Source organism: Gallinula chloropus, assembly GCF_964237585.1.
Source record: "Gallinula chloropus genome assembly, chromosome: 4".
NCBI lineage: Eukaryota > Metazoa > Chordata > Aves > Gruiformes > Rallidae > Gallinula > Gallinula chloropus.
This window is the reverse complement of record NC_140088.1, coordinates 88,090,291-88,118,182: the sequence shown is the minus strand read 5'-3', so window position 1 is coordinate 88,118,182 and position 27,892 is coordinate 88,090,291. Positions and strand designations below refer to the sequence as shown.

General features: G+C 44.8%; 1 protein-coding gene across 1 annotated transcript; it reads left to right on the top strand.

The window, feature by feature from the left end:
• The first annotated feature begins 141 nt into the window (after positions 1-141).
• On the top strand, positions 142-27,892 carry RMND5A (required for meiotic nuclear division 5 homolog A). Its single transcript, XM_084264178.1, has 9 exons — positions 142-561; positions 4,805-4,947; positions 12,685-12,819; positions 12,978-13,078; positions 18,038-18,204; positions 19,559-19,724; positions 22,373-22,475; positions 24,618-24,772; positions 26,105-27,892. The coding sequence occupies exons 1-9, from the start codon at positions 420-422 to the stop codon at positions 26,166-26,168; spliced, it is 1,176 nt and encodes a 391-aa protein (XP_084120304.1). The 5' UTR covers positions 142-419; the 3' UTR covers positions 26,169-27,892.

Genomic DNA, 27,892 nt, shown 5'->3' with positions numbered 1-27,892 from the left:
CACCGGTAGAAGTAACTCTACCGCCTCATTTCCCAGCCCCCGGCCCCATCCCGCCGGCGGGGGGGGGAGGGCTGTCCGCCGCGCTGCCTGAGTAATAATCGCCGCCCTCCCCTCTCCCCCCCACGCGGAAGTTCCTGGCTGAGGTGTCCGCGGCGCTGCCTGCGCTCAGCTCTACCGAGGCCCCCGCCTGTCCTCGGCGCTGCCTGAGCACAACTGCGGCAGCCGGAGGAGAGAAGGGGGGGGGGTGGGAAGTTGCGAGCGAGCGGCGCCCCGGGCCGGGCTGGGCCGCGGCGGGCGGGACGGTGCTGGCGGAGGGCAGCGAGAGCGGGGCGGGCAGGGAAGGGGGCCCCGGTAGAGAAGGGGGCCCGGCGGTGGCGGAGGAGGAGGAGGACGAGGAGCGCGGCCCGGCGCCGGCCGCTATGGACCAGTGCGTGACGGTGGAGCGGGAGCTGGAGAAGGTGCTGCAGAAGTTCTCGGGCTACGGGCAGCTCTGCGAGCGCAGCCTGGAAGAGCTCATCCAGTACGCGGGCGGGCTGCGGCGGGAGATCCTCCAGACTGAGAGTACGTGGAGAACCCACAACCCCCCCTACCCCCTATCCCAACCCCCCCCTTACCCCCTATCCCACCCCCCCCTTACCCCCTATCCCCCCCACCCCACCCCCTATCCCACCCCCCCCACCCCCTATCCCAACCCCCCCCTTACCCCCTATCCCAACCCCCCCCTTACCCCCTATCCCAACCCCCCCCCCTTACCCCCTATCCCAACCCCCCCCCTTACCCCCTATCCCAACCCCCCCCCTTACCCCCTATCCCAACCCCCCCCCTTACCCCCTATCCCAACCCCCCCCCTTACCCCCTATCCCAACCCCCCCCCTTACCCCCTATCCCAACCCCCCCCCTTACCCCCTATCCCAACCCCCCCCCCTTACCCCCTATCCCAACCCCCCCCCTTACCCCCTATCCCAACCCCCATCCCACCCCCTACCCCTTCCCCGGGGAGCCGGGGCTCGGCTCCTTCCCGCGGGGTTAAAAGGCCCGAAGCTCTGGCCCTTGGTGGGCTGGGGGACGCCTCCGGGGAGACATCCCCCCCCCCCCCGGCCTCGGGCTGAACGGCGCTGCCCGCTCCCGGGGTGGGTAGGGGGGGATTGGGGGAGCCCTGTCCCGCTTACGGGTGGCCCCGGGGAAGGTCTGTGCTTGGGCGGGGGGAGAAGGGGGGCCCCACCGTGCCCCTGGGGTGGGAGCTCTGTGTGCGCTTCTGACGGGGAGAAGTTAAAGGCAGGAGGGGCAGGGGGGGGGGTATCGCCCCTTCCGGGCCTCTCCTGCCCCCCGTGCTGCCGCTCGGCAGGTGCGGGTGACCCCGGCCGGCGTGTGCCCTGGTGCCGAGTTACAGCGGGGTTACCCCCCCTCCCCAGGGAAACAAACAGCAGGGCTGCCCTGCTTGCTTCCCCCTCCTCCTCTACCCCTTCTCTCTTGTTTTTTACCCCCTCTTAAGCCGCCGAGTCGTTGCCTTGTGGCGCGGCTGAGCTCGGGGGACAGCCCCTCTCCAGGAGGCTGCGTTTGCTTCCTGGGAAGCCCCGCGGAGCTGGTGCCGAGGCGCTCACACAGCCGGGCGGGCTGGCCGGGGCACGCTGTACACACCAGCCATTGACACCTTGCGAAATCCCCCGGACGGAGGCAGCGCCGTGTTTATCGAGGGGCCGGGAGGGGACGCCGAGGCAGCTGAAGGGATTTACCCAAAGCCACGCAGGAAGAGGGTGACGGCTCAGGCTGCTGAACCCCGGCTCCAGAGCAGGCTGTGCTGCTCTGTGCAGGCTGCTGCTGTTTGGTTGGGGGCAAATTGTGTTTGTTGTGGTCCTGGACAAATACAGGTGCAGAGCTCTCTGAGAACGGTGGTAGATCCAGGGGCATAAACAGCAGCGTGTTGGAGCTGCTGTGCGTGCACAGTGATTTTCAGACATGGAACCCTGGTCCTGAGGCATCTGTTTGGGATGAAATAATGCCTTTTTGGCATCGTTTTGGAGTGTATTTCAATCAGTTTCTCTCATGCTGTTCAGAACAGTCCGGGCTCCTGCAGGAAGGCCAGTCTTCATAAACTGAGGTGCCAGCCTTGCCTGGGAGGATGTGTGCTGTGAGCCTTAAGCTTGTGTTCCTCTTCATAGGACTCTGTGGGGCTGTAAGGATTTGTGTATGCAAACCCTGTTGCAGGCTCCAGAGTGTTTCCTCTCCCCATAATGAAATTACAAGGTTCCACTCTGCAGTTCCTTCAGGGTTCCTCACTGGGTTTTCCACCCAGGCTTGGATTAAGAGGTTCTGGGACTGTCCTGTGAAGGCCCTGGGTGGGTTTTCAGCAGTTGCCAAGTAAGAAGTGATGCTGTCCCTGAAGAGTACAGCCCCAATTGTCCTTTCTTTCCCTAAGACCTTTCTTTCACTATGATTCTCTCACTAAGTACTCTAGAACGAAGCCAGAATGTTATTAGTGCACCCTCAGACATCCAGGGATTCTGTTCAGCTTTGGCATCTGAGGGTAAAGTCAGCTTCATGCATAGCAAAATTATTTCTTTTCTTCCTTTAACATGTTATTTATAACCTTCTAATAAAACCAGGTATTTGCAGCTTTTATGTATCATGTCCTGAGTGTTTCTGAAAGTGGGATGGAAGAGGAAGCAGCCAGGAGTCTCTCTGTAAGTCAGGGGGGTGAACTGCAGCAATGTGCTTGTGTGTGCAGTTTCAGAGGGGGAGAAGTAAAAGAAAACCCTCACTGCTGGGAGAGAAACTAATGCTGTGGGACAAGCCTTGAGAGCAAAGCCATGTTGAAAGACTTTTGTAGTGGATATAAAAGGAAGTGGGTGGAGAAAAAGAAACTGTTCAAAGCTGCTTCAACCTCTAAACTGCTTTTCTTTTCCCCCACTCATACAGTGTCTTAACATTTCTTGAGCTAAGTACAGAACCACCCAGTGCTAAGGCCTGCAAATAGGAAGACAGAGTCTGTTTTTCTTCTCTTCCCCTCATATATCTCCCCTCCTGGAGAAGCCAAGGCAGGATTGTGTGTTCTTAGCTGGTATAAATCTGTCTGGCTGAGTAAACTTGGGTTTGGACTCCACTCTGTGCCTAGTGTCTGCTCAGAAATATATATATATATTTTTTTTCCACATTTTCTCTGTACATGTACAACACAGAGAGAGAAGCTGTCAGTCTGTATTGTTCTGTGGACACTGAATTACTGGGAGGGCAGTCTCCAGGCTTTCTTCTGCTGATTTATTGGAAGTGGTTTAATTAAAGCTGAAAGAGACTGGTGCAGAGAGGAAACCTTTTCTCTGATGGCATTTCCTGGGTAGGCATTTTCATTTCTATACTGTAGTTGGTTTCTGCTACAGTTGAAGTGTTAGGGGCCAGTAATTCTCTTTATTGCTTGGGGTTACAACAGTTCTGCATGGAAGTTGTTTGGGTTTGAGCTTAATGGCTTTTCTGAAGGGGTGGTGGTGGTGGAAATGGCTGTTAGAGTGTGTGTTTTAACCTGTTTACTGGGGGGTATTTCCATTCTACTTGTTGCATAATCTCTGGCTGATCACTTTGTCTTGGCAAAAGTCATGAGGCAGTTATTTAAGATCCTTCATGTGATATTGTTTGGGTTTTTTTTTAAATGTCTATCATACAAATTAAATAGCAACTGAGAAATAATGAGTATTCTTGAAGTGATTTTCAGAGGGGAGCTTTGTGTAATGGTAGAGTGGGAATTTTGGGGTTTAATTCATGATGCACAGAGGCAAGTTAGTGAATGTGCACTGAAGAGACTCTCTTGATCCTATTACTCCTCACTTTTTCCCTAGGAAAAATAACAGAGCCCTATTAGCTGTTTGCCCAGGAGGTGATGGATAGCTTCATGGGGCTGGAGGGAGGGGTGGAAATAAAGCTTAATTTTTCTCTTCTTGAAAGCTGTGGCTGTTCCAAGAGTGTTATTAAAGCTTCCTCAGAGGGGAACTTCTGTGCTGAACAGGAGTTCCAGAGGTGAGCTGCTTGTAGTGTGTAAAACAGCAGGCTGGTACTGCTGTTGATGTCAGCATCAGGGGTGAGAGGTAGGATGTGTAAGGGGAGGTACCTAGAATAAGTGGCTGGTGGATTATTACCTACCCCCTGTGATTACAGGTTTCTCCTGGGTTTCCTTGGTTCTCTCTGAGGCACATTGTTTCAGGGGACCCTGTAGATAAGGAAGAGTGGAGCTGATGTGCAGAGCCAGCTCCCTTATGCTCATTGAAGCTGGCTGTTCCCACAAATCAGGAAGCAAAAGTTTCCTGTGGCTCAGATGCAAACAGAGTCTGATGTAAGCAGGGAGCTTGCAGGGTGAGAATGAGTCGGGTTTTCATTAATGCAAATTTTCCTTGTGCCCTGTTGAAGTTAAACCTGGCATTCTGGTGTATCTTCAGGGAACTGGCTAAAAAAACCTCCCCTGATCCTGGAGCAGGTTCTGCAGCTTCCTGTAACATCCTGTGAGATCTGTGGGTGGGGGTGTTTCTTTGAGATGGGCTGATGAATCTGCTGTGACTGAGACACGTGAGATCCTGACGTTAATTTTTCAAACTGCTGGACTTGTTCAGTGTTGTCGTGCACCTGACTGGGTTCCTAATTTCATGGGTGAGCTGTGTCCTGTGTGTCTTCCTTCACTTAAACTGAACTTGCTTTGCAAGTCCTCTCTAGATCCCATTTCTTTTATAAAAGACAAGAAACCCTTCCAAGTGTTGCTGTATGTTGAGAGACTGAATGTTGCCACCTGTTCATAACAAAGCAATTTTCCTCTCTTTTTGTCTAGATCAAGATGGAGACTTGTCAGGGACGATTTCACTTGTTATGACCCAGTGTTGTAAAAGGATAAAAGACACAGTTCAGAAACTGGCCTCTGATCACAAAGACATTCACAGCAGCGTGTCCCGGGTCGGAAAAGCCATCGATAAGGTATTGAGACTGGGGTTTGACTCTGCTCTGCTTTGTATTCTGTGATGTGCACTCTGGATTTACACAGCAATTAACTGAATTTAGTTTTCCTGTCAACTGCAGGAGTGTAGGGTTAGGGCAGAGACAAGATCCTGGGGTGTAGACTGTTTACTTTCAGAACTTGTTCTGTACAGGGATGCAGCCTCCTGATTTCTGAGGGAACGTGCCCTACAGGTGTTATTAGACTTAGTAGGTGTTCTGTCAGTTTAGCAAAATGTTTGCTTCGTTATCTGTGTCAAATAATGTTTTTTTTAAAATATATATCATAGAATCCCAGACTGGTCTGGGTTGGAAGGGACCCCAAGGGTCACAGAGCTCCAACCCCCCTGCCACAGGCAGGGACACCAACCTCCAGGCCTGGAGCTACACAAGGTTGCCCAGGGCCCCAGCCAACCTGGCCTTGAACACCCCCAGGGACAGGGCACCCACCCCCTCTCTGGGCAGCCTGTTCCAGCCCCTCACCACTCTCTCTGGAAAAAACTTCCCCCTAATATCCAATTTAAACCTTCCCTCCTTTAGCTTTAATCCATCCCCCTTGTCCTGACAGTCTCTGCCCTTTGAACAAGCTGATTCCCCTCCTGTTCCTCTGCTCCCTTCAGGGACTGGGAGGCTGCAATGAGGTCCCCCCACAGCCTTCTCTTCTCCAGGCTGACCCAGCCCAGCTCCCTCAGTCTCTCTCCCTAGGGCAGCTGCTCCAGCCCTCTGGATCATCTCCGTGGCTCCTCTGACCCCTCTCCAACAGTCCCACATCTTTCTTGTCCTGGGGCCCCAGATATGTATGGCATGTCTAGCTGTAGTGTAAATAGCAAGTAACTCAAAAGTGGCATTTTATTCTAGAAGGCAGCATGAAAACAGAATTCTTTTGAGAGAAGTTTTGTGTGTATCTCAGGTGTGGTGTTGGTTCTCAGGGCTTAAGAACACCGTGTGTTATAAAATTAATGCAAGTAGATTCAGCTTCTCATAGTATCTGTGTCTGTGCCATAACAAATAATAAGGTAGGGCAGCTTATCTTTGAGGCTTTGCATATGAGATGTTCTTACATGAATTCCAGGTTGAAGAGTTACTGGGAATCTGAATATATTTTTGTAGGTAGATATTAATAATTTCTTGAAATTATATTAAACTCTCTCTTTTTTTGTGGCATGTGGTGCCAAATGTCTATTTTCAGGTCAGGCTTTTCCTCCATCTGTGTGTTCTTTTGTGTGAGGTGGTTCTGTGTGCTTGGAGTCTTATACTTCTTCAGACACTTGTGCTGTGTAAGCATATAATATGAAACTGTTGGTACAGTCTAAACATTGGGTTTGAGATGCACCTTACAGTCTGACTAAGGAGGAAACTAGTAAATGAATCTTTTCATCTGGGCAAAGACATTTGCAGTGTTACAGAAAACTTAACTCCTCCTTTGGGAGTCTCACTTAACCTTGTTACTAGTAGTAGTCTGACAGAGCACAGTGTGACACTGGTGTGATGAAGAGACAGGACACACAATGCTGCATTATTGGGCTGAGTCTCTGTGCCACTGTTAATTTCTTTCTCTCTTGAGTGGCCATCATGCAGAGCTCAAACTTTGTACTAATAGCTTTAATCCAAGAGTCACTGTTATCCAAAGCTTAAGGATCCAGCTGCCTCTAATCCTTGCTGCTGTACCTAAACCAATTAAGTAGAGTAAGATTCCATCCTCATTATTGGCTTGCAGCCTGAAATAAATCTATGTAATCTGGTCCTAAGTTTGAAACTCTCCTATTCTGCTTTAGCAAGTGGACTTTGTACAGATGAGCTTTCAGGTTTGGCTGTACCTTTTCCATTTCAGTACTCTGGGACAGAGCAGCCCTAGGTTGTATGCAGAGGGTGTGAGTGTTCAGTGGAAGTTGGTGATAGTATTTCTTGGAAGCCAAAGATAGCAACACTTGCAAGCTCAATAAAGCTTAGGCATGAGTCTAACCTCCAGATAGCTCTCTCAGTGGTCATGTGCACAGTTATTTCCAGTGTTGTTTCTGTCCTGCTGGTTTAGATTCATCTGTTTGTTGTTTTGGTTTTGGTTGGGGTTGGTTTTGTTTGGGGTTGTTCTTTTCATTTAGAGAGGGATAGCTATAAATAAAAGCAACTTGTTTTTAAATTTCAAGTGTGTGGTTCTGTAAAACAGCAGAAAGGATACCAGTAATCTGCTGTGTGCCTGTGGAGTGTCAGAAGGGCTGTTTCCAGTGAGGTGTACAAAAATGAGCTCAACTTGCTGTATTCAGTGTGTTCATTCTCAGGCTTTTCAGTCTTGCTTAGTGTCTGAGCTGTTTATGCCAAAAGAGTGGGAGCTGCATCAGTCCCCACTCCTGCTTGTAACAAAGGACCAGTAGGTCCTCTATGAAGTTCAGAGCATCAGTTAGAATTGTCTCCTTTAAATATGAACTTTGACTTTTTGTTTTTACAGGCAAATAGTTTGAATTATATCAGTTTTTCCTGGTTGTGATACCTGGAAGGAACTACTTTAAAATGTACAGTGATGTCTTGGCCTGTTGGTCAGGTGTATGTGTGTGATGTTTAAGTCAAGGTAGGATTTAATATCTCCCTGGACAATGGCTTTGGAAGGAAGTTTCTTAGGTGTTCAGCATGATTTTTTTCTGTCCTGTTGGAAAATATGCTTGAAACCTACCAGCAGTGTCTCTGTTGGCATCTGAGTCTCACTCATAACCTATAGAAATTGCCCCCACCCCAAATATACTTACACTTAATTACTTCTATTGGTTTAAGTTTAATTGATGTAGTGAATTGATTCTCAACACATACTGAGCGAAATACTCCTGCTTCCTGAAGAAAAGGCTCCCTAGGATTTAAAGAAGCACTTGCCTTGATTCATAAGACTTGAGTTTCTGTCTGGTTTAGCTTGGGATGGGAATGGTTGGACTCCATGATCTTCAAAGGTCTCTTCCAACCTTGTGGTTCTGTGATAGGTGCAAATCCTTATTCCAGCATTGCTTCTCCTCTGGTCTGTATGTGCTCAGGTGTGGATAAATGTAACTCCTTATTTTATTGCATGATTAAGAGATTGGGAAACACACTGATAGTGCTCTCAGTTTTATGGGACACATCCAAGTGGTAGTTGTTGTTACATGTAAAATCAACAAGCTTGGATTTTGAAAGAACTTGCTGCATTGCTAGGTGGGGGATGGTCTCTCCAGCCAGGGGACAGGAGATGGGACAAGGGGCAATGGGCTCAAGCTGGGCCAGGGCAGGTTTAGATTGGATATTAGAAAAAAAATCTTCATTGAAAGAGTTTTTGGGGCCTGAGTCACCTTCCCTGGATGTGTTTACAAAAGGGTAGATGAGGTGCTTAGGGATCTGGTTTAGCTTGGGATGGGAATGGTTGGACTTGATGATCTTAAAGGTCTTTTCCAACCTTGTGACTCTGATTGTCTGCTCATGGCAAATTTCAGGTCACATTTCTCTTTCCCCCGTGCTGAGGCAGGGTTATACCTACATGTGAAGTTCAGTCTGGCAGTTCCAATTGCTTATAAACTCACCTGCAGGATTCACTCTGAGATCAGGAGTCCCAAAGTGTTTAAAAAATGGGGAGTTGGGATGTGGCATCAGGTATGATGAACTGTGTTCAACTCTGAAACATCAGAACTTTGTGTGTTGCTTTTTAGCAGTTCCTGGAACATTCACCTAACGAGCTACACCTTTTTTTGTAGCAGTTCTACACAGTTTTACATGCTTCTGATCAGTGAGGGCTTTCTCCTTTGAAAGGGAATGTCTGCATCCAGTTAGTTCTTTATTGTGCTGGCGTTTGCCTCTCTTGCAGAACTCATCACCATGTCACTGTTGTTCAGCCAGTGGTTATCAGGTAGCTCACTCATCTGTCTGCCTGTAAATCAGTCAGTCTTCTGGAATGATTTGAATTCATCTCAAAACACGTTTGATGAGGCTAGTAAATGTTTGCCCTGTAGCAACAATCCATCTGAGTAGTGGTTTCAATGCCTTCATGCAGGGAAGTAAGTGGAGTAAATGGCAGCTCCTTCCATTTCCCCCTGAATTTTAAGCCTGTTTTTAAAGGTGTAATGTTTTAATCCAGTCTTTAATTTGGGAAAGCAAATTTTTACTGAAGTTAGTGTTTGTTTCATGGTTAAAAAATATACAAACAAATGAAAAACCTTACTGGGCATCATTTAATGTGATCATCATTTAATGTGATCATCACTTAATTGTTGTGAAGAATGGAGCTAGGTAAACACAAGAGTCTTTGCAAGTTGAGCTTTGCCTTACTACCAACAAACTGAGCAGACAAGGTGAAGAATACTATTTTATCTGTATTTTGGGCTAGAATTCCTAAGAATGAAGGAATGCACAAAGTAATCTTGACTGAGAAACTGAGGAATGAAACTGACCTTAATCATCATCCTTCTTCATATCATGTTGGCACTAATAACACGGAGGGTTGTGTGTTGGTTAAGTGGTCCATCCTGTGTGTGTGTGTACCTTGAAGTCCTCACATTACTGATAACTGCTGAAATGTGCTTTAAATTGTATCATTGGTATATTTAGCACCTAATATTGTGCATTTTAGCCCTAGGCTTACGAGTTAGGCTCTTTAAAAAGTGCTTGCTTCTCAGGAATATCAATTGACACTCTAAGCTTAAAACCTGAAAAGCACAGAATAACCTTTCTGAAGATGTAACTGAGAGAATTTATTTAAACCTGTGAAATTTTATTAAATCCCACGTACTATCACTCAGCACACAGTTAGCATTTAGAAAACAAAACTGAGAGGTGCATCCTCACCAGCATGCATGTCAGCCAAAGGCAAGCAGTGATTTGTTCTGACATGTGACAGTCCCTCACTGTAATATGCACAGTCAGTTCTTGAAGCTCCTGGGGACACACTGGAGGCAGAGCTGTAGAATTCCATATATAATAACCCCCCCCACATATATATATATTATGTGTTACTGAAATGAGAACCTGGTCAAGGCTGGGCTGATGGAGACTGGATGAGGGGCAGAAGGAAATGGAAGTCTGCAGGTTGTAGATGTGACTTGAATCTACAGCACCTCTGAAGTTGACAGGAGTCATTGCTACCATCTCATATGGAGTTTAAAAGATCTGATTTATGGTGAGGTTTGGAAAAGGTTCTGGAGGTTCATAGGTTTGTTGTTTCAGGACAAGATGTGGTTTCTGTGGAGGAACTGAGGTGAGTGGCTCTACTACGTCTGCCCCCAGGCAGTGAGAAGGATGTGAGGGCATTTCAGGTTTACCTTCAGCTGTAATGGTTAGTAACTGCCCAGAAGAATACAACTTCTTCTTACAGGGTTGATCATTCACTAGGTCTTGAAATTGCCTGAAGAGTAACTTTAAATTATTTTTAGATTAGTGATGATCCCCACCCCAGAATCTCAGTAACACACAAGCTGCTTTTGTTCTTAATGCTGCCTCTGTCTGCCTTTAATGCAGTGCCAGTGGATTTGTTACCTGCTACTGGTGTTTGGACAGTGATTCCAGCATCAGCAATGGTGTTGAACCTTAAAGGCTTCAAAGGGTTGGCACAGATGAAAACAGTGTTAGTCTTTTAAGATGTTTAAGTGTTTTTTCAAGGTAGAGCTTAAAGATGAGGGGCATGGCAAGGAGCTTACAGGGTAAATGTGAGATTTGAATCAGTGGCAGTAATTTAAATGCTCCTCTTGCTCCACCATCTCTGAAAGACAGGAGGCAGTTTGCTAGCCTAAGGTTAATGTTTTACTGAGTGTTTGCTAGGACACCTGAAGGGAATGGTGGCTTTGAAGCCACGTGTGCAGGGATGAGCAGGCTGCCCTTGTCTCACAGCGACACTGGGCAGCATCACAGCAGATGCAGAGGTGGCTGATGAAGGAAATTAAGAAGTGGCAAATAAAAGTAAAGTGCAGTGTGAAGCTGAGCTGTGCAGAGGAGTGAAAGGAGCAATGAAAAGCATCACAAACTTAAGCTGCTGTGCCCTCTTTCCTGGACCCTTTGCTGTTTAAGTGGTGGACGTGCTTGCTGTTGGTGAGGCTGCCTCTGAGGGCCTGATCCCCTCTGTATGGGAGATGCCTGAGTTGTCACTGTACCTCAGCACTGCATGCCACTCCAGTCCTCTGTAGCCAGCCTGAGGCTGACACCTGCCTTGTGGTCAGGTGTTTGACCCCTAAGGAAAAAGGGTGCAAGACAAAAGTGACCCCTTGGCCTGGAAGTTTGGAGGTGCCATGATGATGTTCTCTCTTTAATTTAAGAATCTTGATTTCACTTCTGTAACAGGTTAATAGTAGGCTCCTGAATACTTTTGGCAGTGTTGCTGTGCAAGTGGTTGTTGCCTGGTGTGTGTTTTGGCACAGCAGCATGTGACTCTTTGGGATCCTACTGCAGGTTGGTGGTGTTGCATCCCTGGGGTACAAAATGCTAACCTAATTTAAACCCAGGTCACCTGCTCAGGTTTGCTCTGGAGTTGGTTACCCAGCTTTGCACTAGCAGACCTCACAGCTGCCTGGGTGTTGGCTAACCTGCTGCTCCAGCATTGGGCTGGCTGTCAGGGAACTGATAGTACATGGTTGGTGGATAGCTGGTACCAGCTTTGCATTACTTGCTCTGCCTGCTTTGACAGAAGAGTGTGTTTGTACTAGGGAGGTGTTTCCATGTTGTGCCATCACCGAGCTGTAGCTGAAGCACTGTGATTTTCACCACACTTCTGATTTCTGAAGTTCCCTCTTGGAAGAGAGCCATAGGTTAGCACACCTTCAGGTTAGGCAGCAAGCAACACACTGGCTTCTAGACTCTATTTCTTCTGCAAGTGGTTTGGTTCAGGCAGTGAGTGAGGATTTTTATTCAGATGAACCTGCCTGTCCCAGTCATTACAGCAGTGTTAGCAGTTAGAGCCCTGTTTTATATCTTGGGTACAGAGTAAGTGGTGCTCTCCTTGCTGCCAGCAGGTGCTGTGCCAAGCAGTGCCAAGTGTTCCTAAAGAGTTAGCCTGACAGTATTTTTACTTACTCCTGGAATATGTCCATAGGCCACTGGCCTAAAAATACACAGCAGTGGGATCACCAGGGTTAGATCAGTAAGAGGTATCTCAGATCTTCAAAGCTCATCCTGTAGCTGGGTTGTTGTTGTTGAGGTCTTCAGAGATTTGAGTATCTTTGTCATTTAGGAGTAGCAAGAAGTGACATTTTCCTTTTTCAGCATTGTCTACCTCTCCAGCTATGGCAGAAATTCTGGAGTTAAAGCTTTTACTTCTACTCTGGTGTGCTGGAGTGACAGTGATGCATCCAGAATGCTATTTTGATTCTAGTGTAGGCGACTTTTCTTTCTTTTTCCCCCCCCCCTGTTCTCTATGTTTTCAGTTTTCACATATGGAAAAAGCCATTTCTGCAGATACTTCCTTCAAAACCACATCATGGTCTTGGAAACCCCTGCATTAGCTAACTAGATTTCTAATTTGCTAGCTGGCTGTATAATTTGTCAATGTAATTCCTTATAGTGGGTAATATTCAGGCTTGAAAACGAACAAGCCAAAGGATTGTTTCTCCTGTATGCAGGAGATAATGAAGCAGCTGACAGTTGTATTTCACTTTGAACAGGAGGTAATTGAGGGGCCAGCTGAGTAATAAGCAGAGAGAGCATCAGGGTGGAGGCATAGGTGTCCTGCATAAACAAAGCAAAAAATAACATGGGGCTGTTTGTTAACTGTGGATTTGCTCATTTCAGAATTTTGACTCAGACATCAGCAGCGTGGGGATAGATGGGTGCTGGCAGGCTGACAGCCAGAGGATCCTCAACGAGGTGATGGTGGAGCACTTCTTCCGGCAGGGCATGTTGGATGTCGCTGAGGAGCTGTGTCAGGTAATGACACCTGCAGAACGTTAACGCCTTGTGTGAGTGTCCTGGTTTGAATGGGAGTGTCCCAAGTGAAGATTTCCACTGTCAGAGCAATAGCAACTTAACCCCATGCTTTCCTGCACTTTAACTAAAAAACTGCCTCTGTTTTTTTTTTTCCCCAGGAATCTGGTCTATCAATAGATCAAAGTCAAAAAGAACCATTTGTGGAGCTGAATCGAATATTGGAAGCATTAAAAGTCAGAGTTCTCAGACCTGCATTAGAGTGAGTCCACACAGGTGTTTTTTTTCCTCTCCCCCTCTTTTTTTTTCTTTTGAATGCTTTTAAGTTTTTCACCTTAAATACTGTCTTTAGAGTATTTTGATGTGTCCCTCTCTCTCCTTTCTCCGAGTCTCTCCACATGGACAGTGCTTCACTAAGGGCCTCTTAGATTAAGGATTAACTTGAATCACTTGTGATGCCAATTTAAGGTTACAGGAAGAAACATGGAGAAACAGTTGTCTGCCATGATTCTACTTAGCCTTACAGTAAATCATTAATGAACCTTATTTTACAAGGTCCAATGTTGAACAGTTCCAGGACTCATTAAAGGTGTTGGGTACCAGCAAGTCTTTTTGGTTTCACCAGGCCTTTGGGGGAAGCAGGACTGGGCTTAGTATCAAAGTTCTCTCTTTTCCTCAAGTTATTCTGCCTGTCCAGCTAAGGAGGAGGCAGTGAAAGGACAGGTGTGTGCTAAGCAGGCTGCTGCTGCCAGGTAGGTGCTGATTGATGCTGAGTGGGAGGTGAGCTGCTGCAGGGAGCCTGGGCTGCCAGTGAGATCTGATAGTGAGGTTTCTTCTGAACAGAACGGTTCAGCTAATGCAAGTCAGTGGATGATGCTGACTGCTCAGATGAAAACCAGTCTGGGGCTCCCTGAGCCTTAGACCAGGGTGTTTTCTTGTCTGTAATAGACTTTACAGCCATTAGGTGTGTAAGTTGGTGCTGAAAGTGAGCAGGAGGGACAGGTGATGAAATGTCTCCTGGGCTGCTGTTTTCTGATTTAGTGGATATGTAACTGTGCAGGACCATTTCAGAATAGCTTTTATTTTGAAAATAAGAAAACAAACTCTCAGCCTATTTTCTTTTTAAAGTTGCAGGGGCTTTGGTAAACTTATGTTTGCCTCAGAAGTAAGGGGGAAAAGCCCAAAGCACAACCCTAACTCCCCCCAATAAACAAAAACCCCAAACCACTTTAGGAGCAACCTTTTAGAAACAATGAAACCAAAGCAAACTCAAAATTCTTCTGTTTCATTCCTGAGCATAATTCATACACTTAAGGTACTTTTTTGCATCATTCAGTTAGGTACATTTTCATATTAACAAACATTTTCTTTTCCCTTTAATGGGAACCAACACAGGTGTGTCAATTCAGAGTTTATCAGCATCGAAACTAAGTGCAGGGATACTCAAATATTCAAACCATGGTGTTTATAAGCTAAATCCTGGATTATGCCTTTGGGTCATGCAAAGTTTGACCTAAATAGATGGCCTTGTTTGAATATAGTTACCTGGAAAGCCTAAGGGGTTTATTGCTGTTGAGTTTCCTAACTGAAGGGAAGCAACATGGCATTGCCTGGTGTTACAACTGAAACAGGACTTGCTGTTTAGCTACACCATGCATTTGTTGTAGTTCAAACAGTAATACAGCTGTTGTGAAGGATGCTCCTGAGGAATGGTAACTTGCTGTTGTGTCCATTCACTTGAAGTAGCTTAAGTTATTTTAGCTCCAGTTTGCTAGGGCTTATGCCTGACTCACTGCTGCTTACCCTGTGATGTGTTAAATATTTTTCAAACAAAGGAGAAAAGCATGGTCCTCCTTCAAAGGAGCTCTTATTCTGAAGACAGCTGAATGAACAGAGAATAGGGTGTATTGTCAGCACAGTCTCAGTGCTGGCCTCCCTCCCCCACCCTGTCTCATTTCTGGTTTATAATGTTTATTCTGTTTAAATGCTTTGGTGCAAAAGCTGTCTGCTTCTCTCTGCCTGCTGCTGGGCACAGAGGGCCCTTATTTGTAGTGATGCTGATGTAAAATACGTTGTTGTTAGTGAGGATGATCAAAATGTGACAAAACTGTACAGCTCAGGGGGTAAAACTCCCAGTTATTCTGCAGAACTGCTGATGCTCATGAAGGTATTTCCCATGTTGCTTCCCAGCAGATGTGGGTGTTCAGGGTGAGGGATAGAAACAGCTCTTAGAGGGACAGGTCCTGTGTGAGAGGAGCTTGGAGGAGTGGCAAATTGTGCAGAATGCTAAGAAATGGTTAAAATTGGCATCAGTAAGTATGGCTTTCAGATTGGGCTGTGCTAGGGCTTGGCTGCTGAGGGTAGTGTTGGAGCAGAAAGTGGGTGTTACACAAAGGTAATTAGTCACAGTATCATGAACCAGGAAGGGGAGTGCAGCAGGGTTTACCCATGCAACACTGGGGAAGGCTGGCTGGGATGGAACAATAACCTGTCTCTCTGGCTCTGCCAGTGCCCTGCAGTTGGTGCTTGGCTCCACTCAGTGTTGGAAGCAAAGCAAACACAGGTGGCTCCTGGTCACTGCCACGGAAAGGGAGCTGTCAGATTAATGCCTCTTCAAAAAGGCTCTCAAAGCCCTGCTGTGGTGCTAGAGGGAGGTTTGCATTTATATCTGATTGAAAAATGAAAAGCAGAACAAGACCCTTGGTGTTGGCTTTTCAGGTTTTCTTACTAATACTGATTCTAAACCACCAATAAATACTACACTTCAGAATTAAATTTCACATCACCAGCCATAACTTCTTGTCTGTGGGGTGTGCAACTTGACTTTGCAGATAGATGCTCAGCCTGGCCCCTCTACCCTAAGCAGTACAATCTCTGTACTTCCACAGGATCCCAATAATTTCCAGTGACTTTCCTCATTGCAATTTGGGGAGGGAAATACATAGTTGTTGGGGTCGGGTTTTTTTCTGGATGGATTCTGGCCCTTCTGAGTCTGGGTGGGTCTTCATGTGAGGGCCTGGGGGGAACGACTTACAGGATCAAAGCTTTTGACTGTAGTCACCTGGGAAAGAGATATTGTCTGCTCTTCTGTCTGTAAAGCAGTGAGGAGCTCAGGTCCTGGTGTTTGCTGGGACCTTTGGGTTTAATCTTTGCTAGGCTTTGTGAAATTCATTTTAACTAAAGCCTGTGTGAGCTAGAGAGCTCTGTGTACCCCTGCCTTCAATAATACACTGTAAACTTTAAAAATTCAGATGGATTTGAGTTGCAGAAGTGAAAACACTCTGAATAGAACCCTTTTGAGAGGAGGTAGGAAAGCAGGCATTGTTCTTACTAATGATTTTGGACGGGGGTAGAGAATGTGTGGGTTGAACGTTTTAAACCTCACTTGTTGGTTATTTGGCTTTCCATTAGAAATAAGAACAGCCTGTCCCAGACCAAACACCTCAGGACTTGCTTCTGTAGCTGCTTTCTTCTGATACAAATCTGTGCTGCTGCTCAAAAGAGCTAAAAATGGAAAGCCTGCCTAAAAGCTAATTTGGAAAAATAAGCTCCATCTCAGCAAGATGAAGTACTGTGTCATGTGGCTGTGAATATTGGCAGGGAGAGCAGGGAGGCTCTTTTGATGCAGTACAGATTAATATCTCATTAATGGGACTGTGCACTAGTCTTATTGTTTACTGGTAATAGCTTTTTGTCTTCCAGCTGCTTATTGGTCTATGGTTATTAACTTCAGGCTCCTGTTTTCTTAGTTGGGAGTGAGTTTTACTGCTGCTATAACCCAGCTTAAGCTATGGACACTGATTACTTAAAAAAAACAAACCCAAATTCAAAAACAATAACAAAAAACCCACCCCCATGGTGGGTGTCTTTGCCCTTCCCTCCTGGTGAGGATGACAGCGTTGACAGTCTTCTGAGGCTGCTCATCTGAAACTGCTTGAAATTAGGGACAACAGGGCTTGTTCTTAGTTCAAAGGCTGCGTTTTTCACTGTTCCCAGCTGAAAGGTTGCTGCTGTCATTAAAGCCAGACTCTGACACTTTCACCACAACAAATTGAAAGCAAGTACTTGCTTATTAGAGCTACATCTTAATGCAGAAGGCTGGCTTGCATTGCAAGCTTTACCAGTGCTGTGAGAGTGCCTAATTGTCTTATTTTGGTATTGGTTTAAAAGAACAGGACCTCACATACCTCTTCTCTTTAAGGATCAGAGACTTACCTGACTTCTTGCTGAAAAGTGAAAAGCTCTTTGTTTAATGGAGCCCCCCCAGTGAAAATAGTATAGCTAATTAACAAGAATGAGAAACAGATGTCCTGAAGAACATTGAAACTCAAAAGTTCTTAAGAGAAAGATTGGATTGATTTAGGCCTGGCTAAATTGAATTAAGATGGGAGAAAAAAACCCAAAACAAAACACAAAAAAAAGAAACTCCAAGGAAGGGATGGATAAAATCTAAAGAATAAAGAAACTTTTTTATGAAATGCTTTGAAAACTCCACTTCATTTACTTGGTGTGTGTTTCAGGATTCTTCCATGTTGTTTAGGAGCCAAACATTAGTGTTGTCATAGTGAATGAGACCCTGAAAGTGAGAAATGTTTCTATTGTCCAAGTTTAAAAATAACACAGAAAGCAAAGTTGAAGCAGGGTGAAGTATGATGTTTAAACTGATTTCCTTTCCCCTTGTCCCCCATTGTAAGGTCTTGGTAATGTCTGTTTTTGAGGCCCACACTGACACACTTCCCTTCTCCAGGGCAACACACACACAAACACAATGGCTTAGAGGAAACGTGTGGTGAATGAAGAAGTTGAAAAACATGTTCTTGAAAGGCTTGGTCAGACTTTTTCAACATGCAAAAGATATAATCTACAACTGTTAAGATTCAGAGTGGTAGGAACTGAAATGCAGTAGATTCTAGTTGTTTCTACCTTATATTGTGCCTAGTTCAGTCTTGCCTTCCAGGCAATGCATCGTGAATTTTGCAGAGGGTAACCTGTCCAGCAGCACCAGAAGTATCATTCTTCCCATATTGTGTGCCCACTGTAGCTCTGTCACACAGGAAGAAGGGCCTTGCTATTTTCTGTGCTCTCTCTAGACTCAAAGATGCTCAGGGAACAATCATAATCTCCCTGAAATAGCTGGTGGGTTATTACAATAACTTCATATGCTGTAGGCTGATACTTAATTACTCCTGTGGCATGTCCTGATGTGTACCTCTTCTTCTAGGTGGGCGGTATCTAACAGAGAAATGCTCATGGCACAGAATAGTTCATTGGAATTTAAACTACACAGGTTATATTTCATTAGTTTATTGATGGGTGGAACAGCAAATCAGAGAGAAGCACTTCAGTACGCGAAGAACTTCCAGCCGTTCGCCCTAAATCATCAGAAAGGTGAGTTTTCAGCCACTTTAAGGGGATTTAAACCACTTGGATATGGCACCTCATAGTGAAATATAACTCATCTTCCATTATTTTCATCTTAGAGGCTTCTTATTTTTGTATTTGTCATCTATAACCTGAATCCTTACAACTTGAATTAACTCCCCCTTTTTCTTAAAAGAGCACTAGATTATGTTTTAATGTCTGCAGATTTGCTTAAGTTCAAGGTTTTTGACTCTTTAAATAATATTTAGATTGCATCTAGAATAGGCCTGCTGCCAGGGTAAGGTGTTAAAAACGCACAGAAACATTCTTGGAATAGTCATCTGCTATTTTCTGCTGCGTGGGGTTTTTACAAAGAGAAATGAAACTTTGGAGAGATTGAAGAATTTGTCAGTTTAGTGATCCGTCTTCAACTAAATCCAGTAAAGCCTGGGGGTTTTCTAGGGTACTGTGTGTCAGCTCACAAAACAATAAACCTGTTTTAAGCAAATTAATAAGCAGCCTGCAGGTGCTTGTAGAGGGGTGGGTGACCCCTGAGTCTATCCGTACTGGACTGTGTGCTCTTGCAGCTGTGAAGGGCGATGGGATCCTGGGCTCCATCAGCAGAGGGGTGGCAGCAGGGACAGGGAGGGGATTGTCCCTCTCTGCTCTGCCCTCGGGAGGCCCCAGCTGGAGTCCTGTGTCCAGAGCTGGGGCCCCAGGACAAGGAAGATGTGGGACTGTTGGAGAGGGGTCAGAGGAGCCACGGAGATGCTCAGAGGGCTGGAGCAGCTCCCCTATGGAGAGAGGCTGAGGGAGCTGGGCTGGGTCAGCCTGGAGAAGAGAAGGCTGTGGGGGGACCTCATTGCAGCCTTCCAGTCCCTGAAGGGAGCAGAGGAACAGGAGGGGAATCAGCTTGTTCAAAGGATAGACAATGGCAGGACAAGGGGGATGGATTAAAGCTGAAGGAAGGAAGGGTTAAATTAGATATTAGGAGGAGGTTTTTTCCAGAGAGTGGTGAGGGGCTGGAACAGGCTGCCCAGAGAGGGGGTGGGTGCCCCATCCCTGAGGGTGTTCAAGGCCAGGTTGGCTGGGGCCCTGGGCAACCTTGTGTAGCTCCAGGCCTGGAGGTTGGTGTCCCTGCCTGTGGCAGGGGGTTGGAGCTCTGTGATCCTTGGGGTCCCTTCCAACTCAGACCAGTCTATGATTCTATGAGTGGAGCTCTCCTAGCTCTAGATACCTGTTCCGCGATGGCTTTCATTGTATTGTGTAGAGGTGAGGATGTGGTACAGTTTATATACCCATTTTCCAGGTAAAAGCTATAACTGTAGGCACTAGATGTATTGACAGTGTGAAATAACTAACAGCTCTGTGTCCCTTGCAGATATTCAGGTGTTGATGGGCAGCCTGGTGTATCTGCGGCAAGGCATAGAGAACTCTCCCTACGTTCATCTATTAGATGCCAACCAGTGGGCGGACATCTGTGACATCTTCACAAGAGATGCCTGTGCTCTGCTGGGGCTCTCAGTTGAATCACCTCTCAGTGTTAGGTATGCTGGTTTTCATTTGCTTTAAAGATACAGTGTTTTGGTTTCTCTTACTTGTCGAGGACAAAAGAAACCTCCTTTTAGAAGCAGTCTCATCTAGGCTGTATGAAATAAAGAGCGTGGGTATGGTTACCTCTAATGGGATTTGCAAAGATTAGAGATCAGAGGTTTCTGTGTGCTGGGCTTTAACCTGCACCTTCACAGCTCAAGCTGCAGCTTCTATGTTTTAGACATCAGTGTGAAAGACAAGGATAGCAATCAGCCAGTTATTCCCACAGCAAATGTGAGAAAACTGTCCCTTCTGTTTAACCACCAAACCCCCCCCCAAACTCTGACCATGATTCTGCCAGTGTTTGGTCACTTTGTTTTTGACCCACACGTTACTTGACTTCTTAAAAGAATGCTGAAGAATTACGTTGTGATGTCAGCTGCTAACATTTCCAAATTGCTTGCTGGACCCCATTTCCAAAGAAGAAAGAGAGGCATTTTCAAGATCAGTAGCTAATCTGACAAAATGCAAATCTGTAGGAGGCTGTTGGAAATGTGAGGAAAACCCAATCTAATCTCCTTCTAGCTCCTCTGAAGATAAAACAGATTAGCTGCTGTTTAGCCTTTGGATGTCAGCTCCCTTGATACACTCATCTGATGGTCTCATTTTAATTTCAGACATTAAATAAAAAATAAATTACATGTATCTTTCTGGGCTACATTTGGTACTTAGCAGAAGCTTCACTGCCTCTTATTTTTTGTTTTGTTTAGGCTTTTTTTTCCTCTTTGCATGCTACTGCAGTTAGTTCTGTGCTTAGTTTAGAGCTCTTAAAATTGTCAAGCCTTCTGCTTCTCCTGTTTGCACCTCTGTCACAAAATACAAGAGATGCAACGAAGGGTGTGCTTTCAGATTAATTGTCTTTCTACAACAAACACTACAAGTTTCAGTTTGGGGGATTTATAGATATTTAAAACTTCTGTCTCTCTTTTTTTGTTTTTCATCTTTTTCTTGTTTCAGTCAGATTAAGAGCAATCTTACATTTTAATTACTCAGGCACTAGGGCTGTAATACAGTTTCCAGTGCAAACAGCCAAGAGATTTTTGATGAAGTGGAAAATCCCTGTTATTGATGTGTGGATTGGTTGGATGCTTGTTTTGTGCCTGATGTGAAATCGATTGCACTGAAATGTATTTACCATATAGGTAGTATCAATACTCTGTTACAAACAAGACTGTTCTAAACTGGCATGACCTTCTGAGTGCTGCAGATCCCATAGTAATTAAACCAGCTTGAAGTTAAATCCCTGCTATGAAATACAGTGCCTTCTAGAGCAGTAGTGGTCACTTTTTAAGGCTGATTGGTTTCTCAGATGTCCATCTAATCCTATCCAGGCCTCCTGGTCTGAGTTACTGCATGGAGTCAGTGGGGAAAACCCTCTAAGGAGGTCATGGCTCGGGGTCTTGCAGGATGACACACCACCATTTGAATTTATTGTTTACTTGAGGAGTTGCACTCTTAAAGGGCTCTTCAAGAGATTTTTATCAGAATGATTAAAGCAGCAATGCTTTTAGTTCTACAAACAGTATTTGCCTAAGCTTTCCACAGACACAAGTTGCATTTAGTGGTGAAATAGCCGAAAAGGAAAGTGTGAGGATGTAAATGGCCAGTTGGAAGTGAGGGATAGGATTTTTTACATCTTTTTTTGACTCAGGTGAGACACTGGTTTCAAGCCCCATTCCTCCCAAGTAAAGTACCCAGAATGTTCCTGCAGAAACATAAAAAAAGGGTTTCTGGAGGGGGAGAGTGGAGAGGAAAGTTCTTGACTTCTGTGGACAATAAAACATGCATGAATAGTAAAATAATCTGCCAAAGAAACAGAGCAGGCTGATCCCAAGGTCAAATCCTCTCTCTGTGCAGCTGATTTCCAGGCCTGTAGTCCTGTCATTAGACTTAAATCCATCAAAACATCTGTTAATTTGTGGAAACTCGGTGTCATGCTTTTTCTTTTGTAGCCTAGTGAAATATTTCAGTATCCTGTGGTGAGTTCTGGTAACGGGGAACTCCAGAGTAGGCCGAGCTGTTGGGGCACCGACTCGGTTCTGTTGTGTACGGCTGCTCTTGTTACAGGCTGTGACTGCTTTCCTTGCCTTGCTTTCCTATGTCTTTTTCCTACATTTGTTTTCTTAAGGTGAAGGTGGAAGGCACCTTTCTTTACACAGTAATTACTTACAGCTCAGGGATGAGGGATTGTGTATACGTGTGGGCTGTGCAGAAACTCGTAGGCCGCTTATGCCCTTCCATAGTTAGGAGGGCAACTATCTGTATGACCTCTGTAAGCTAACATGATGCCTTCCTCCTGTACAGCTCAAAATCAAAGTACATGGCATAGGAAATCAGTTCTTTATAAGATTCAAGAGCAGGGATTAACTGTTCATTTCAGTCCAGAATGCAAATTCATGAGGGCCCTGGCCTAAGATGCAGGGTAACTGATAACCTGCCCCCGAACTCCTGCTTATTATGCTTGAAAGGAGCTTAGAAATACTGGCAAGAACTGAGTGAAGTAGTACAACTCTCTTTTGTCCCAGTGAGCCTTTAAAGTAGAAATATGAAAAATGCTGCTTTCTTAGCAGTCACCTTACGTTAACGTTTCTTTTCTCTGCAGTTTTTCAGCAGGTTGTGTAGCATTACCAGCTCTAATTAATATCAAAGCAGTTATTGAACAGAGGCAGTGCACGGGTGTTTGGAACCAGAAGGATGAACTACCGGTGAGTTGACTCTTGAGCTATCCCAGGGCAGATTTTTAATGGCAGGTGCTCTTTTCAGCTTTCTTTTGTACTGAATGTTAAGGGATGATACACACGGCCACCACCTCCAGCAGCTCCTGGGTTTGGGACTTCTTACCATACAGGTACCAGGCTGATGGATGTGGCTGCTGGTTTCCCATTTGTAGGTTCAGGCAGTGGTGAAGCTGAGCAGGAATTGCTCACCCACCCACGCACACACACACACAAAGGACACTGATATGACCGGCTACACAGGCTGCCACAGACAAGGCACTGCCTTCAGCAGCGCCCACATACAGGACTTGAGTATAGACAGCCAAGAGCCCTTCCTCCTCTTTGGCTCGTAAAGACTGAAATTCACTTGTGAAAGCACACCCACACCACTCCAGATTCACAAGCAAATGCATGTTCACAGACCCTCAGATATCAGCTTGGTCCCTTTTCCACCCCTTTCTAGCCTTTCCTCCCCAGACCCACTCTCCCACATGTTCCTCCTGCAATTTTGTGTAGTTCTACTGACCCCCTTTCCTCCAGGACCCTCAGATTTGCCTTCTTACCTGTTGCAAAGTCCAGGTTTGGCTGTGTTTTCTTGATGACTTGTCAGTAAATGTGACTGACAAGGTTGCTTCTTGTTATTGTCTGTTACGTTTGTCTGTGAGGTTTGTGTGTCTCAGTTTTGTTTGTTGCTCCTTTCCCTTCTTACAGCCTTTCATGTTGAAAAGGTCTTTGATCAAATGACCTTAACAAACGAGATGCTCTCACCTTCCACTGAATGTATGAGATGTTTCCATCTAACTGGAAAGGAAATGCATCCCACTGAGGAACCATTAACTTCTCTTAGCTATACCTGATCTCTGTCCACAAGTTGCATTGTACAAGCTCTTTATCAGGCAGACAGGAGGTGAAGGAATTAGTGCTACATCTGGAGACAGGAGAACTGAGTTGAGATCCAGTGTGTTATCTTCCAGCACAACTAATTTGTATCAGTTGAAATGGAGCTCAGTTGTTATGAAACCCCAGTTTCCCTTTATAGCTCTTACCAGGCGTGTGCAGCTCTCCAGTGGCCTGCTCCTGATTGGGAAAGAAAACCTACTTGGTGCAAACTGGGCATGAACTGAGTTAACCTCTCTGCAGCTGGAGGAGATTCATTGATAGTATAGTTATGTGGGGTGAGTTTCTCACAGCTCTGTTTTTGAAAAACTGAGAGTGTATCCTCCAAGTGTGACAGGGTCTTACCCTGCCATCCCAACAGGAATGTTAATCTGGGCAGTGTTTGGGAAAAGAATGCTGTCAGATGCACATCAGTTAATAGTATTTATGTGCTTCCTTGCATCTTCTAAATTTAAGGGTCTCCTGTGTGTGCTGCTGAGGCAGTGTGGGGATGGGAAGCCTTCTTGTCATTGTGCAAAGACACAGGTTAAGTAGCATGAAAAGGTTATGTTGTCAGATTTTTTTGAAGTTTAAGCTGTCAGAACTGAGGACCAGTCACTCAGGAGCTTCAGCTGTGATTTTTTGCAGCTTTCAATTGATTCCTAAAGTCATGGACCCATTGTTCTGTGTGAGGAATTTTGAAATCATTTGGTCCTGATGGCAAGAGTTGTGCTGTGCCAGCATCTTCTGTGTTGGGACCCAAAAGAAATGATTCTGATACACTTCATTATTGACATGATGTGTAGGTTTTGGGACAGTCTTTCAAAAAGCTGTCACATGTCAACATAATCAATCCAAGAGGTTTGGAGGTTCATTTGGAGCTCTTTTTAAATCATCTTTAAGTGACATCTGTCACCTAAACCTCTTTGAAAACCACTGGCTAGGAAATACAGGAAATCTTGTTGGGCCATCAGCTCAGTTCTCCTGCTGAATCGTGGATCTGCACTACAACATTCACCTGTCCTTTGTCAGAACACTCTGCTGCTTTGGGGATGGGAAGAGACAACATAGATCACCATTTTAACATCACTGGTCAGTACTTTTGGCTGGGAAATCATCAGGCTCCCACACAATGGATTTTGCTGCCTTCACAGCTGAATTGTGGAGTCTGTTAAGTAAGGGCTGTGACCTAAAAGGCATAATTGTCTCAGTGTGGTTTCTTAAGATAAATGTCTCTCTTGATTTCTTTCACAGATTGAAGTGGACCTGGGTAAAAAGTGCTGGTATCATTCAATATTTGCCTGTCCCATTCTTCGTCAGCAAACAACAGATAATAACCCACCTATGAAATTAGTCTGTGGTCATATTATATCAAGAGATGCTTTGAATAAAATGTTTAATGGCAGCAAGTAAGTACCATTCTTTTATTTCAAGCAACATATAGACAAGGATGAGTTTTAGGACTAGAATACTGTGTTTGGGGAAAAACTGAGTCTATACTTAATGTATTGTTGGGAGCCTGTTAGATTTAGAGAATGACTTAAAAGACAGATAAGCCAGGTTGATGTGCTGGAGGAAAGTGTAATGAACCCTCTGATCTTGTAGAAAGTGATATTATCTGGAGGAATGCAACAAAGGGTGTAATTCTCAGAGTTGTAAGCACCATTGTGTTGTCCTCAATTCAGAAAGGAGGCTTTTACACACATGGTTTTTTTGTTGGGTGCAAGGTTAGTAACATACCTTAAAAAAACCCAAAACTAAACCTCTGGGGAAAATACAGCTTGGGAATGGAGCAGGCAGTTAAATTACCACTGTGGAAATACTCCTCCTTAGATATCAGTGGGGTGCCTGCAGGCTTAGGGAAGCAGGAAATGGGAGAGCACTACACAGCTTTCCTTGAGGAAGAACCAGTAGTAATTTGAATTATTTATATGCAGCTTCAGTGGGGGTTGTCAGCTTAATTTAGAGCCTTAAGCTGTTTGGTGAAATCCAGTGTGATGCTTTGAATGGAAATGTTGAGGGATGCTTGTGTTCTTTGCCCTGCTAGGAAAGCCTGGGTGTATGCCTTTGTGGGTGACTATAGCCATTTTAAGGCAGTAAAATTGGGGTTACACTCTCCCTGTTCCTAATCAATCATTCCTGATGCTTTAATTAGCTTTTAGTGATGTCACAGCTCTCGGGGAGGGGAAGTGAGAGACCCAAACTTAGAGAGCCTGTGGAGGGGGAGACAGATGAATGCTAGAAGGAATACTGTAGGCAGGCAGAATGGTCTCTGTGGAGACCTCTGCAGGGAGGCCAGGCTGACCTCTGCTGCTATAGCTTGCAGGAGCTGATCTAAGCATGTTGTAACACCACAGCATTTGGGAACCAGAAAGTAAGGCACTGGCTGCTGTGGTGTGGTAGCTTTCCCTTTGACTTCTTATTTTAAATGCCTAAAATGCAACAAACTAACCCAGAACTAGAAATAATACATTCATCATGAAAAGGAATTTCTTCCCATTTAACAATTCAGGGGGCTATGTGTGAAGGAGAGAGAGAATTTACTTAGAATAAAAAGCATGATAAGGTCTCTCTCACCTAAAGGTGACTTTCAACAGAGCCAAGTGAAGCCTTACATTGTTTTATGCTGCTGGGGAACAAAGAGGAAGGGCTGCCACTGCAAACCTGATGCCTTTGTGTTGCATGAAAAAGCTCAATTGCTGCACATTGTCATGACTCTAACCCCTTGTCTTTGTCCCCAGATTAAAATGCCCCTATTGTCCGATGGAACAGAGCCCTGGAGATGCCAAACAGATATTTTTCTGAAGAAAAGTTTCCCTTATGCAGTTTGTAAGTGACACTCTGGATTTCAGGTGCATTTCAGGAGAATTAAAACACACTTGTTCCATTTTATGCAGCAGACTGAGGACTCCTGTGTTTGTATAAGCTAATGCTACAAAAACTTTGCCAACATTTAGTATATACATACCAAGTGGAAATGCTACAGAAATACTATTACCATAGGGCTTTACTATACTCTTGGTCTCCATACCTGATCAAGTTACTACACCAGCAGTTGTCATTCAATGCAGGTTTTTGTACTTAATTATATGGTGACTTTTTACTTTTTAAAAAGCAGAAATCGATCCACCCCCATTTGTTTAATATTCTTCCTGCTTTTATTCTATCATTCAATTGAGAACTGTCACCTTGGAGAAAAAGTTTGTGGGGGAAAAAGTTTTATTTCCTGTAATGTGTACATAATTAAAGGTAAATACTTCAGGAAAAAAAAAAAAGAAAAGTTTGATAAATTGAATAGTGGTTATAAAACTAAAACTAATTTGTATTTTTTTCGCTGAAAAAGCTGTGATATATTCTGAGTTTTTCTTTCAAGCATTTTTTCAACTTTTACATAGAATTCAAAGTAAATGTGCATATATATAAAGTATATAAAAAAATATATAGCCCCGAGGGGCTACTTGTTAAAATCCATCACTAATTTATAAGGGTGATGTATGGCTAAATTGCAACTGGAACAGAAAGGGAATAGGAAATCCTGTTCCTTTTGGTTTCCCCCAGCGTTTGTGTAAGAGAACATTCAATAAATCCTGAAGTGGAAATGCTTTTTAGTCGATGACATTTGCTCTCTGGCCTTTGTAGTCATGTTCTTTGAACTTTGTATTCAGGATTAGGCTATAAATGTCATGTTGCTGTATAGTTTAATAGTCATTATAGTGTGCTATTTATAAACAGTTATCAAAACCAAATAAATTGTAGAAGTATTCATTGTTAAATGGGGGGAGAAGCATGTTCTGATGCCATCTACTGATCACAAGACTGCACTTGGCAGAACTGGGCCCTACATCATATATTAGGAGGTAGCAAGTTTTCTGTAGCTTGAGAACACTTTGCTTCTAGCCTTGTTTTTGTAGTAGAATATTACTGCCATAGCCACTTTTTTCTGCTAAACTTGTCATATTGTTGACTAGGTAAATTTGTACTCATAAATGAGCTGTAGATCATGGCAGTTAAATCTCTTTTCTAGTGTGCATATATATTTGTATTTATTGCACTGTCCTACAGTAGGGCAAGCAGCCATGAGGCATGCAGAGCTACATGTCAAGTTCTATTTCTGTATTGTGTAGTTTCAAACAACAAACCAACCAACCAACCAACCCCAGGCTCACATGGTTTGAATACTGACACACTGGTTGAATGCACTAGCACAATGCACTACAGAGAAGACCGTCTTGGAGACACCTCCACCTTTTGAGATCTGTCTGTCACCTGACTTGAGAGACTTGGACTCTATCAGATCAGTGGCAATGGACATCCCTAAAGACACCTTAAGAGGAGCGAGTCAAGGCACACAAATTTTAAACTTTCAATGTGTTTGATACATGTGGGAAAATACAGGTGTGTGATGGGTTGTTTTCTTTTTTTTCCCCTGTAAAACCTAAACTTGTATTCACACTGAGTTCAAAACAACCGCGTTACCAAGTGGTAAAAACCAACAATAAACGGGTGAGGATGTTATTTTCCATGTAGGT

Coding starts and splice junctions, on each gene's coding strand:
- RMND5A (XM_084264178.1), top strand. CDS start 420: ATGGACCAGTGCGTGACGGTGGAGCGGGAGCTGGAGAAGGTGCTGCAG. Junction 13,079..18,037: donor GTTCTCAGACCTGCATTAGA/GTGAGTCCACAC, acceptor CTCTTCTTCTAG/GTGGGCGGTATCTAACAGAG. Junction 18,205..19,558: donor CGCCCTAAATCATCAGAAAG/GTGAGTTTTCAG, acceptor TGTCCCTTGCAG/ATATTCAGGTGTTGATGGGC.